The sequence below is a fragment of the Ammospiza nelsoni genome, chromosome 3 (genome assembly GCF_027579445.1).
Source record: "Ammospiza nelsoni isolate bAmmNel1 chromosome 3, bAmmNel1.pri, whole genome shotgun sequence".
NCBI classification, from domain to species: Eukaryota; Metazoa; Chordata; class Aves; order Passeriformes; family Passerellidae; genus Ammospiza; species Ammospiza nelsoni.
In genome coordinates, this window is record NC_080635.1 from 36,301,323 (window position 1) to 36,314,356 (window position 13,034).

Sequence of the window (13,034 nt, forward strand, 5' to 3'; positions counted from 1 at the left end):
GCCGGGCCCGGTGGGTGCGCGGTTCCCGGGCTGCTCCCGCCGCTGTCCCTGCTCCTGGCGCTCGGCTGCAGCTCGCGGGGGCTCCCGGGCGTGGAGCGGCGTCGCGGCCGCCCGTCGTGGTCGTAGCGGAGCCCAGGCAGACGCGCTGTGGGCTTGGGGGCGGGCGTGGGTGCCCCGGGGCTGGGGACAGCCCGGCCCGGCGGGTTCGGGTGTTTTCGTCCCTCGACTCCCCCGTCCCCCACCTCGCAGGGGACGCACAGAGAAATAAAATGCTCGGTAACGCGCACTGACGGTGTCCATAGGCGAGGCGTCGGCATAGAGGCGTGCTAAGCATGGAGGGAGATGAAGAGGAAGACTATATGTCTGATTTATTTCTTAAGTAAGTAGGCAGGTCTTTTTTTTCACCCCTCTTAAGTGATTGTAAACCTGTTAAAAAAGGAAAAAACACATTAATATTTGCTGGAATTACTAACCCGCAGACAGGATGTCAGGCCAGGCTTGCCCATGGCGAGGCGGGTGAAGGAAGCTATTCAGAAAGAAGAAAAGCAAAAAGAAGCCAATGAGAAGAACAGACAAAAAAGCATAAAAGAAGAAGAAAAAGAGAGACGTGACTTGGTATTGAAAAGTGCATTGGGCAACGAGAACAAAGGCTTTGCTTTGCTCCAGAAGATGGGCTACAAGAGCGGCCAGGCCCTTGGCAAAAGTGGTAAGTTTGTCGCTCTCTGGAAGTGTATGTCTGTATTCAGTTATACCTTAATATTTTACAGACTGCAGCTGTCACTTCATTTGTTGACACGTCAGTAAGTGCCTCTTGGAGAGCCATAGCTTTACAGAACTGTGAAGGTGCCGTGACAGAACAAAATATGAGAGCAAATCCCTAAAACTGAAGTAAAAATACTACAGACTGTTGAGGGATGCAAGGGACGAGCGGCACTTGCAGCTCAGTAAGTGCACTTGTGTACCTTCATACCTACAGGAATTGCATTAAGGATGTTTTGATGGTTTTGCAAAGCTAATAGTGTTCAAAAAAACCATCAGACCCTCTTGAAATTTATAGGTGGATTTTGAAAAAGAAACAATGCACACTGGCCTGCCCTTATGAAGCCTTAATGGATGAAGTAAAATCAGTAAAACAAGGAATTAATAACTGCTGTGCCAGTTCAGCATCTCTGGCAGACAACCACAATGAACTGGCCCAGACAGACTCTTTTTATTCTTCATCATTGTTGTGAGATTGCAGAATGAAAAGGCTCCAGAAGGCAGTAACAAAGCAGTCTTCATCACAGGCATCTTGCACCTGTCAACACCTTTTCTTTCAGTTTGGTCCTGTCACAAAAAAGTACATAGGATTCCAGCAGACAAGCCAAAAAAGAGAGGGACTTTCCAGTACAGCTGTGTCATTTGTAATGCACTAAATGTGTATTGATTGGGAAGTTTTCAACTTCCAAGCAAAAAAATCACAATAATGGCAAATACCTACTTGAATATACTGCACAAATCATTATTTGAAAAATCTCTGGTTTTTAAATTGACTTTTTTTTTCTCTCACAGGAGAAGGCATTGTTGAACCTATTCCTCTGAACATAAAAACAGGTTTGTGGTGCTTTCTGATTTATTTAGTTACTTATCAGAGCTTCTCAATTGCTTACATTCATCTTTTAAACTTACATAGGCAGAAGTGGGCTTGGTCATGAGGAATTAAAAAAGAGAAAAGCTGAAGAAAAACTGGAAAACTATAGACAAAAACTCCATATGAAAAAACAAGCAAATGAACAAGCTGCAGATCAGTTCAGGTAAAATCATATGACTGATATTCCACGGAACATCTAAATAGCAATTCTTTTGCTGGTGTTTGGTTATTCTTTTAATGTGCTAGTATTTTTGAATGTTTGAATGAAGGGGGAGAGTTACAATACAGAGGAATTGTTTCTCAGTTCTAAAGCAAAAGCAGATGAACACTGTAATGCTAAAAGCATGTGCTGCACCTTTTAGTTTTGTAATTGTTAATAAAGCAAACAACATAGATACTAACTTTTCTCAAGTCATGTGCAGCTTTTTTAATTGGAGAAACATATTTTGAAATATAAAATCCACAGATATTCCTGAACACTGTTGGTATAATGGTTTTAAAAGTCAGGGTACATTTTTAAAGATTGTAATGTTTTGGTTTTCTCCTGATCTTCTTGTAATATACGGAGAAGCTGAGGAAAGGCTCTATCTTTTGCAGATGTTTAGTGAACCAGTTTTTAATGTCTTAGGAAAATCTAATGAAGAAACAGTGTAGTGTGGTCAAAAAAGGTGTCTTGAAGGTGTAATTCCCAAGAAATACAAGTGTGCTCCCACAGAATTAATGTCAGAATGACTTAAATTCAATGTTGTTCAGGTCTGAGAAAATTAGTAGGAATAGAATCTTAGATTTTGGGGTTTTGTAATGCATCTGTCACTGTGTGTCTGCCTGCTTATTTACTTCTGCTTGTTCTTAACAGAATAAGATTCAAAACCAAACAAGAAGAACGTAAGATGGAAGGGGACCTGCGAAAAAGCCAGAGGGCCTGCCAGCAACTAGATATGCAAAAAGTGAGTCCTGGGGGATTTTCTGGAGGCTTGGAAGGAAGAATTAAGAGGTTAGAGATACAGGCTGCAATGTAGTGGTTCAGTTCTTGCAAGTTCTCTAAAATTGTGGGGTAACTAGCTTAAGTCTTGGTGTTTGGCAACACTTCAGTCGTCTTAAAATATTTTAAAGTCTATGTCTGTACCATTAAGATAGTTGAAGATGCACAACAACCTCATGGTAACTTACATGAGGACCTGTGGTTGTGCTTCTGGATTTTTGTGGTTACTTCTGAGCTGTTTGCATATCTTCCAGTAGCCAGTATCAGGCCTTCCTATATAATGGTGCTGTTTGCTTCAAGTGAGGGAGCAACATCATCATGCAGTGATTGACATTTGGAATGGGCTTTGGAAGTCATTGTGTTCAGCCTTTTTCCTCAAGCAGAGTCACTTAAAGCAGGTTGTCCAGGACCAGGCAGATCTTTAGTACCTCCAAGAATGGGGATCATCACTGAGGGAGTCAGCAATTTCACCAAAGTAGCATTAAAAGCAAACAAAAAAAGCTACACAAAACAAAGTACCTTCCACATGCAAGGAATACCGTGGGTAATAGTAGTGAACCACTATGAATTTTTGCCACTGGAAAACTTAAAGGGTTCTTTTGCCCCCCTCTATTAACCAGGTAGAGGTTAATACCACCTCATAATTTTTGCTGAGATTATTCAATATTACTTAGTTTGCTTCAAATGAAGTCAGCTAAATGAAGCTTAGATCATCCTTGTTTACTTTGCTTCCTTTAACTTTTCCTGAGGTGAATTATGAAGCACTGTGTGATCTCTTGGTAACATAACTTGGGGCATATCTTCAACTGATAAACAAGGGTATCTGCTCACAGGCTTGGTGTGAGATTACATTGCTGTGTAGCCTTGCACATACCAAACATAGGTGAAATAGAACTAGTTGTTAGCATTGACATTGTTAAAAAAAAAAAAGTGAAAAAGTTGAAAAAAGTCTTGTAGACTGCTGTACTTACCTACAGCCTTAGTAATTCTTGGTTATACTATACATGCAAGTTTTAAAGTCTAACAGCTCACTTCCTAGAAATTACTTTTATCCAGCATTTTACAAGAAAACTTAAAAAGACAGATAATTTCCATTTAAATCCCTTGTTATTTAAGGATATTGATGTTCCCAAGGAGACTTGGTTTTGGATAGAACCTGAAGAGGAAGACAAAAAGGATGAGGAAGACAAGGAAGATGACTGTACAAGCTCAGACTTAAGTGTAAGTTTAAGGTCTTCAACTGAATTAATTGCTCAATTCAAAATTAAATTTAATATTCCTTGAAACAGTGTGTGTCTATACATACACGTTTCCCACTGTAGAAAAGGGTCTCTTTGCAATCCCAGAGCACTGACTTTCATAGCAGTTACATGCTAAATTATAAAATATTAAACCAGTGATATATTGCTCATGTGTTTTGTGGCTGATCTTTGAAAAAATTAGCCGAGAAATTAAATTTTAACTTTTTTTTTTGCCTTAGCCAAGATACACAAGATCACAGATACTTGCTTTTGAGTTTTAATTTTGACTGGAAGTTTAGAGTCACTAATTTCTGAAAATGCTTCACAGAATATCTCAAGATGGACATTGGAAATACATATTTTTTAAGAACTAGGTTACACAGCTGTTGGTAGCCTATGTGTTCAATTGGCAGAGATTAGATGTGAAAAAATCCCCAGAAGATACCATATACATGAAATCAGGGAGCTAAGTAATATTTTTAGCTCTCTGGTCAGTGCAGGTTTTTAGCTGGAAAGAAGGATGAACTTTCCAGAGATCATGAATTCCTGTGCACTCTTCTACAAATGTGGGAAACTTCATGTCCTACTGAGCTCCAGTATTGTAATGTGCACAGCATTAGGTTAAACACTTTGTTTTAGCAAGCCAGTAGCTCAAAGTGGTTTATGTCATGTGAGGCCCAGGTCATCACATAGCTGTACATATCTCTAGGTATCAGAAAAGCTGCACATCCTGACGGCCTATTTGAGAGAGGAGCACTTCTATTGCATTTGGTGTGGAACAACCTATGAAGGTGAGAGTGAACTAAGCTTTTGTAGGTGCTTTACTTTGCTTATGCAGCTAGACTCCAGCAGTAGAATATAGTCTTGGTTTTTCTCTTACTGCAGCTTCCAAATCTACATAGCAAATTTACCTTCCAGGCTGCTGGTTTTTGCACAAAGCTTTGTACATATTGTTATTGTGATTGTTAGCCAAGTTTTAGGTTTATATGCAGAAAAACCAAAAGCACACAAAAAAAAAACCACACACAACAAAACACAGCAAACCATACTGAAATTTATTTGAATTTATATTAAAATTTAATTAGTTTTGAGAAAACATAGTTCAGATGTTAAAACCAATACCATAAAAAGTTGCAGAAGTTGGCAGGTGTTTCTAAAACAATTAGAACACCATCTACTTTCACAACACCAAAGTGTAGAATTTGTCTTTGTTTTTAAATTTGTTTTAAAACAAAATTGAGAGTTACTAACTTGTAAACCTTGAATTCTATTTAATCTGTTCTACACGGATTCTAGAAATACTTCTAGCAACCATTTTTTCCTTCCCTGAGCTGCAATTACTCACTTTTTTCCTGCTTATCCTGTAGACTCTGAAGATTTATCTTCAAACTGTCCTGGAGACAGTGCTGCAGATCATGACTAAAGCCAGTCTAAAGGAAGAAGCCCTATATAAGTACGTATAATTCATAGTATCTTTTAAAAGGCTTGGAGCTATGCCATACTCAAGAATTCATACCAAAGTATGCAGAAGAAGAGTTTAAGTTGACAAGCTAAATTCATGTTTTCTGTTTGATGCACAATTTAATAGGAATTAAAAGTTGGTATTTGTAATTGAACTAACATAATTGAGAGGTAGGTTCAGTCTCTCACATCGTTGTTTATGCACTGCCCAACTGGTAATAAAATTCAAGTATGAGTAAAGGCATAATTATTGGCCAATCACTTTATTGCATAATGTGTTAAACCAGGTTTTTTCATCTTTACAGAGATGCCTAAATACCAGACTGGTTTTGCTTACTATCTTAAACTTGGTGGAAAAAAAAAAACTTGTGAAACATGACAGTGATATTACTTGAACCAATATTCTGTTGTATATAAAGATGAATATTTTCCATAATTAAACAGAATTAGATCATGATGGTGGGGTTTCATTTTTTTTACATAAAATACATTTTAATAGATCTTTTATTTTTAGGTAACAGCAGTCAGTACTATAACTAGCCGTTTATAAAAAGTTAATGATGAAATATACAAATACTATGCAGGGAAAATATATCAAAAACTCCTGATGCAAACTACTGTTACAAACTGATACAGTATTACTTAACAGCAAGAAAGTAATGATACTACTTTGCTCTGTCCAAAAACTGTAAAGGAAATTCAGCCAAGAGATTGTCCATTTTCATATTATGAATAGTTTCGTAGAATTGTTTAGGTTGGAACAGACCTTTAAGATCATCAAATCCAACTATGTGTTAATTTTATATAGATAAAACAATTATATATTTATATAGATCAAATTTATTTATATAGATTAAACATATTTTTTATGTTTATTTTTATATAACCAATAGATTAAAGAGAAGAGAAAGCAGCAATAGTAGTATTCTGTCTGTAAGGGTATATAATTTCTCACAGATCTTGACCACTGCAAAGAAATACTAATTAGTTTAGCATAGTGAAATACTTTATGTATGCCAGTCAAGGATAAGGTTAGGAAAGCATAAAGCCCTGATGGAATTCAATCTGGCCAGGGATGTCAAGGAGAAGATTAGATTCAAGAAAATCTGAAGAACCTAGAGATGCCCAAGTCCATGGGACCTGCTGACATGCATCCACTGGTCCTGAGGGAACTGGCAAATGAAGTTGCTTGAGTTGGAATTGTTCAGCCTAGAAAAGAGAAGGCTCTGCAGAGACCTTACAGCAGCCTTTCAGTACCTAAAGGGGGCTGCCAAAAGAGCTGGAAGGGACTTTTTCCAAGGGCATGTAGTGACAGGACAAGGAGGAATTGCTTCAAAGTGAAAGGTTGAGATAAGATATTGGGAAGAAATTCTTTACTATGAAGATTATGAAGCACTGAACAGGTTTCCTAGAGAAGCTGTGGATACCCCGTTGCTGGCAGTGTTCAAACAAGGCCTTGAGTAATGTCATCTACTGGGAAGTGTCCCTGCCCAGGGTAGGGGGGGTTGAAACAGGATGATCTTTAAGGTCCCTTCCAACCCATTCTATGATTCTATATATGTCATTCATGATAAAGAGAAAAAAAGAAAGCAGTGTAAGGCCTTAAAAATTACACAATCACATTCTTATTTAGCAACAAATACTTACACCAGAACACCAGTAATTTCCCTCAGAATATAAATACTGTACTGTTTCTTTTAGAGCAGTCACCCACTTTTAACCCATTTAACATAACAGAAAAAGCATACAGTACTTCACATATTACCTATTTTTTTTGCTTAGAAATCTCTGCTCATTTGCCCTTGCAGAGTTACATTGACCCCACATCAATGAACAGTTTGACAAGATAGAGTTCAAAGACAAACACCTGTCTTTTCACAAATGTGCCTCTCTTTTCACAGGTGAAGAGTAGCAGAGAACCTGCTGTTCCCTTTTGTGGGGCTGGCAGTGAGCACACCAGAGATACTAAGTACAGTTATTCAGGATTAGGCATGCCTCAGTATTACAATAAGGGACTAAAACCTATAAGCATGGAATGTTTAAAGTGCTCTTTCAGCCTAGGATTTCAAATGGTTACTACTGAGGCAATTTTCCTATAATGAAGAGAATTGTCCTATATTAATAGCACCTTGAATGTTCCTTTCCAAAAAAGACACCATAAAAACCTAAAGTTTTCAAAAATTGAGCTTTGTTCTAAATTAGATTTCCTAGAAGCTGAATGTTTAACATTTACAGAAATCCTCATTTTACAAGTTTAAATTCTAGAGCACTGAAGGTGCTAGGTCATCAGCAGCTGTGGAGAGATAAGAAAACTTACAGTACTGAAATTCAGTGAAGAATAATGTGCACCTATTTCCTTTTCTGCCAAAACTAGTCTTGGTAGTAATGGAGCATTCCAATAATTATTAACAGTATCACTGAATAAATCAGAAAGGTTTGAGTCACATACCACCAGACAGCAGTTCTTCCATGGAAAGCAATAGATAACCTTAAGGGCTAATGGGTGCAGCACATGCAGGGATTTAGCACAACCCAGTTAGCACTTTAGCACATCAACATGATCTCGAAGGGGAAAAGGAGCAGGTACTTATTGTGCAAAACAGTCCAGCTCATCCACAACCTATGTTTCCAGGTAAAAACTGTGTGATTTCTTGCAGACTTGCCCTGTCCTGGTTGCAGCTGGCAGATATAAATGGTGAAGTGGCCAAGGAAAAGACACACCCCAAGTCTTGCTGTTGCTTCTGACATCTGTTGTCATTTCACCAATTGTAATAAATTCATCAAACTCTGGATTTGACACAGTGTGAAGGGACATTCAATAAGAATAATTTCTAAGTGCCTTCTCTTTATCAACAGAATTAAGAAGGTCAAGTAGATGAGATATAGTGATTCTTCCAGAAGGGTCTGTTGAAAGCATCTTTTTGATTATGGATGCCTGAAAAAAAAAAAATTAAATGTCAATAGTTTGGTTTTTGGTGTTTTTTTTTTTTTATTAATACAGTACCAAAAATATATTAAAATCCCATACCTCTGCTGGAAATTGATTTTTGAAGTACTCTGGAAGTTCACCTGCTCTAATAGAAGACCATACCTGAAATACATAAAAGAGAATAGTTTTGGTATGCTTTCATTTGTTTTGTTTTGTATCTCCACCTTATAACCCATATAGTTTACTGAAGTACTTAGGAAAACACAAATGTATAGGAAATGTAAGGCTTCAGAAGGTAACTGTAAACAGTTTGAAAGTTGGGGCTTTTTTCATTTAGTTGTGCTTTGGTTTGGTTTTATGGCCTTTTCATCAATTATTTTCCATTTCTAAGCTTAAAAGCTTCACACACAACAATTGTTTCAATCTTCCTCTATTTCAGAACCATTATCTTTCTTTCCTTAATTTAAAAGTAATGGATTTATATTGTCTAATGACATTGAAAGAAAAGAAAAAAGCAAGACAACTGAATTTCTGTTTCCAAGCCAAGCAGGTGTGTTTCCTCCTTTTTATCATATCCAGTACCACACATTTATTTCTATGTCATTGCATAAAATGCTACATGGACTTCAAAGCAACTAACAAAAGATTTGCCATTATGTGCTTTAGAACTGGCTTTTAGTTAATTTATTTTCTCTGTGACAGTGTCTCTCACAACATCCTGATAGGCAAGCTCAGGAAGAGCAGGCTGGACAAATGGATGGTGAGGTGGACTGAGAACTGGCTGAACAGCAGGTCCCAGAGGGTCACACTCAGCAGGACAGGGTCGAGTAGGAGGCCTGTCACCAGTGGCGTCCTCCTAGCTTCAATACTGAGCCTAGTACTGTTTAACTTGTTCATCAATGACCTGGATGAAGGGCCAGATGCCTCCTCAGCAGGTTCACTGATGACACAAAACTGGGAGGAGTGGCCAATGCCCCAGAGGGCTGTGCAGGCCTTGGGAAGGACTTCAGCAGGCTGGAGAGATGGACAGGGAGGAACCTTGTGAAATTCCACAACAGGAAATACAGAGTCCTGCGCCTGGGGAGAAATAACCCTGGGCAATAACACCAGCTGGTGGCTGACCTGCTGGAAAGCAGCTCTGTGGAAAAGGACCTGGGGGTCCTGGTGGACAACAAGCCATCCATGAGCCAGCAGTGAGCCCTTGTGGCCAAGAAGGCCAATGGAACCCTGGGGTGCATTAGGAAGGGCAGTGCCAGCAGGTCAAGGGAGCTGATCCTGCCCCTCTGCCCAGCCCTGGTGAGGCACAGCTGCAGTGCTGAGTCCAGTCCTGGCTCCTCAGGACAGGAGAGACATGGAGCCCCCGGAGTGGCTCCAGTGAGGGTAACAAAGATGATTGAGGCTCTGGAGCATCTCTCTAATGAGGAAAGGCTGAGGGAGCTGGGCCTGTTCAGCCTGGAGAAGAGGCATCTGAAGGGAGGTGCCAGCAGGATGGAGCCAGGCTCTGCTCCGTGGTGCCAAGCAATAGCACAGGAGGCAATGGGCAGGAACTGATGCACAGGAAGCTCCACCTGAACATGAGGAAGAACTTTACTGTGTGGGTGACTGAGCACTGGAACAGACTGTCCAGAGAACTTGTGGAGTCTCCCTGACTGGAGATACACTGGACACAAGCCCAAGTAATGTGCTCTAGGGAGCCCTGCTTGAAGAGGTAGGCTGCATTAGATGACCTCCAGTGGCCCCTTCCACCTTCACCCATTCTGTGATTCTGCAAGTGGCTTTCTGGGTAAAGAGGGCAGTCTGCTTAATTCATTTGCTGTTTACTAGTGTAATGTCTGCCTGAAGATGACAGTCATGTTCTTGGACTTAGCTGTGTATCCTGAATCATCAGCTATCCCCATAAGCCTGGCATAGCAAGCCCTTTACAACTGCTATCCAGTAAAACAACAGCTCCCATGAACTTGGAGTTTTTTCCCTTCTCTTTTAGCAGTAGCTTCAGGCCTGTGACCTTACCTGCTGGGGATCAATAACTGAACCAGTAACTCAGCACAGAATAATCAACTTTGCTTTTACATTATGTTCTTACAACAGGGCTTGGCAACACTAGAGTTTGTCATGTTCCATTAAGTGAAATTCTTTCTGACCTAATGGAGCAGCTGAAGACCATCCTAGGACTTTCCATCCACATAACTTTCCCACCTGCCTGCAGAGCACAAGATTTTTATAATTTAAGGAAATAGTGCTTTTCCAACTGTAAACACCATGGAACTGCACATGCATTTGCAGTCAACTGTGAGCAGGAACAGAAGATCTGAGGAAGTACTGCAAGGTGGCTGGAGAGAGCCAAGTTGAACAGACACACTGGTATGATCTTCTCATACTGGCGAAAGGATCTGGCTGTTCAAAAGCTGAATCCAACCACAATTACTTTGGACAAGATACCCAGCAGCTACATCACTGTCCTACCAATATGCAGGTTTGCACATAAAAAGCTCAACACACATACAGGATACCTTTTTTAAAAAAAGCTTAAGTAACATGGGCTTTCTTTTTGAAATAATATCTGTTTTACTTAAAGTAACATGTTCCAAATCACTTTTGTTTTCATCTTGGAAAACTGCAAGGCTTTTGATTTGCTAGAAACTCTTCTTGCTCCACTGTGCAGTGAAGACAAGAACATGGCAGAGACAAAACTCACCCATCCATAATTTTTGTTTTCTAAAATTAGAAAAACATTCCCTTTAAGTTTCTGATCCAAGAAAAAATTTATAAGAAACTTGACATCCTTTTTTGCATGACATGATCCTTTAGCATGCTTGGGCTTTGGTGTATATATAGTAGGACAGAAGTGGACTAAACTGTAGTATTTCCCTCAGTTATGACATTTCAACTGAGGTATGAGGATTTACAGGCTTTATGGAAATGAATTAAGGAAAAAGATGTAAATAGAGATATTATTCAAGTTTAAGAGATTCCTTCTAGAACTATCAATAAGTGATACCAGTTATCAATACCAGATATCAATAAGTGATATCTAGCTATCAATAAGTGATACCAGAAGCAAGGCAAAACAACAACAGTGGGCATTTTTAAATTTAAAGATTACATACCTCACTTTTTTCATGAGCAGTGATTGCCGAAAGAATTTCAAACCAAATTAATCCCAAAGCATAAATATCTACTTCCTTTCCATATTTGGTCCCAATCTAGAAAGATTAGAACAGAACAATACAAGTATCAAATCCAACTGGAGAACAGCACTTCCTAAAAGCAAAATTTGAAGTCAGCAGAAATTTCTACCCCAAGGCTACAGGACTGGCCCGACTCAATACCCTTCTAAGTTGTTAACCCTTTCTGCCTCAGACCTGTTAAATAGTGACTATTATGTCACACTGAACACCCTGAAATTAAGACTTCTACATACCTATACAGATAAAGCATGCCAATATTGCCTGTGACAAATAATGAAACAAACAGAGAAGCTCAAATGATGCAATTAACAGGGGCCCTAAATTCAAATTTAAATATATGTCTGGCAGCCTGGTTTTACACGAGCATTCCTTACAGCATGCAGTGTGAGACTATGTTCACACAGAGCAAAAATCTTTACCACACTTGTAATAAAGCTTTATCCAGAGTACAGTTATTCTCTCATACAGTCATACCAGGGAACTTTAGGCAACTTGATTTATTATTGAGATTAGGATTGAGAACATCCAATGCTGAGTTCATAATGCACATCTAATTACAGAGACACTAATACAGCAGGACAATTACCTGTTCTGGTGCCATATACGATCTTGTTCCTCTGTTCTCAGTCAGAGTCTCAAATGCCACAGAAGTCACAAGACCAAAGTCGCCTATTTTTATTTTATTATCATGTGATATGAATATATTCTGAGGCTATTTTCATATATATAAATAAAAAGAAAAAAAAATTACCAAATGATCAAGGTTTATCACCACACCAAGCATAATCAGCCACAGAAGTGTTTCCCTTAAAATCTGATGATTGTTCAGAAAGTAGCATTAACAAACTGATGGTGCAGAAAAAGGAAAAACTTAAATCAAGTTTTAAAAACACAAACTAAATTTTAAGTAGTACCTTCTGCAGTAACTGCATCTTTTTTTCCACTAGCTCAGTCATAGCCCTGTCATGTTTTAACTGCTCTTCAAATACACTGTGCATATAACAGTCTATGTCCCAAAGGGCTTTTCACTCTTCAATCCTACACAGAACTTGATACACTTAGGCAAAGCATTTAGTCTTACATGGAATTCCACTCTAGTCAGAGTTTCTCCTAGGCACAGAAGGATCATGTGTACTAAATGAAATGCAGAGTTAAGGCTTACTACATGTATCTCAGAGTATCATGTTCACATTAAACTTCCAATTTTTAAATTTGACAGTGTAATGGGAGGGAGAACCAAAAGTAAACTTGTAAGCTGTGTTAAAAACAGTTTAGTAATAGAAGCAAAAGAAAAATTTAATAATAATGTAAATAATAATGATAATAAAAGGCTTTTAAAAACCAAAACAAGGAAAAACAAGTTATGCACAGTACAATTGCTCACCACCCACTGACTGATGCCAGATCCCCTTCCTGAGCCCAGATCAGCCCCTCTTCCATGTAAAAAAATAGTATTTTGACTTAAAATAAACACTACCTAGTAGCAACCAAAACATCAGTGGGTTATCAGCATTACTATAATACTGAACCCAAAACACAGCACAGTACCACCTACTGGAATTAACTGTATCCTAGCCAAAACCAGAACATGAAGTCAAACAAC

At 38.8% G+C, this 13,034-nt stretch overlaps 2 protein-coding genes across 4 annotated transcripts in view; one reads left to right on the top strand and one right to left on the bottom strand.

The window, feature by feature from the left end:
* GPATCH11 (G-patch domain containing 11) overlaps positions 1–13,034 on the top strand; it is a 15,191-nt gene continuing 2,157 nt past the window's right edge. The window contains exons 1-9 of one of the 3 annotated variants that reach the window (XM_059467276.1): positions 1–379; positions 480–706; positions 1,552–1,593; positions 1,673–1,793; positions 2,487–2,577; positions 3,729–3,833; positions 4,563–4,644; positions 5,221–5,306; positions 7,972–8,284. In XM_059467276.1, the coding sequence (XP_059323259.1) occupies positions 333–379; positions 480–706; positions 1,552–1,593; positions 1,673–1,793; positions 2,487–2,577; positions 3,729–3,833; positions 4,563–4,644; positions 5,221–5,276 (771 nt within the window). In that variant the 5' untranslated portion in view covers positions 1–332 and the 3' untranslated portion in view covers positions 5,277–5,306; positions 7,972–8,284. Of the gene's footprint in view, positions 380–479; positions 707–1,551; positions 1,594–1,672; positions 1,794–2,486; positions 2,578–3,728; positions 3,834–4,562; positions 4,645–5,220; positions 5,307–7,215; positions 7,449–7,971; positions 8,285–13,034 lie in introns of those variants that run through there. The other 2 variants (XM_059467278.1, XM_059467277.1) reach the window with 2 other exon arrangements.
* The window catches only part of EIF2AK2 (eukaryotic translation initiation factor 2 alpha kinase 2), a 23,357-nt gene continuing 15,214 nt past the window's right edge, over positions 4,892–13,034 (bottom strand). The window contains exons 13-16 of the mRNA XM_059467275.1: positions 12,018–12,143; positions 11,351–11,446; positions 8,343–8,405; positions 4,892–8,249 (exon numbers count right to left, since the gene is read on the bottom strand). Coding sequence (XP_059323258.1) covers positions 8,130–8,249; positions 8,343–8,405; positions 11,351–11,446; positions 12,018–12,143 — 405 coding nt within the window. The 3' untranslated portion in view covers positions 4,892–8,129. The remainder of the gene's footprint in view (positions 8,250–8,342; positions 8,406–11,350; positions 11,447–12,017; positions 12,144–13,034) is intronic.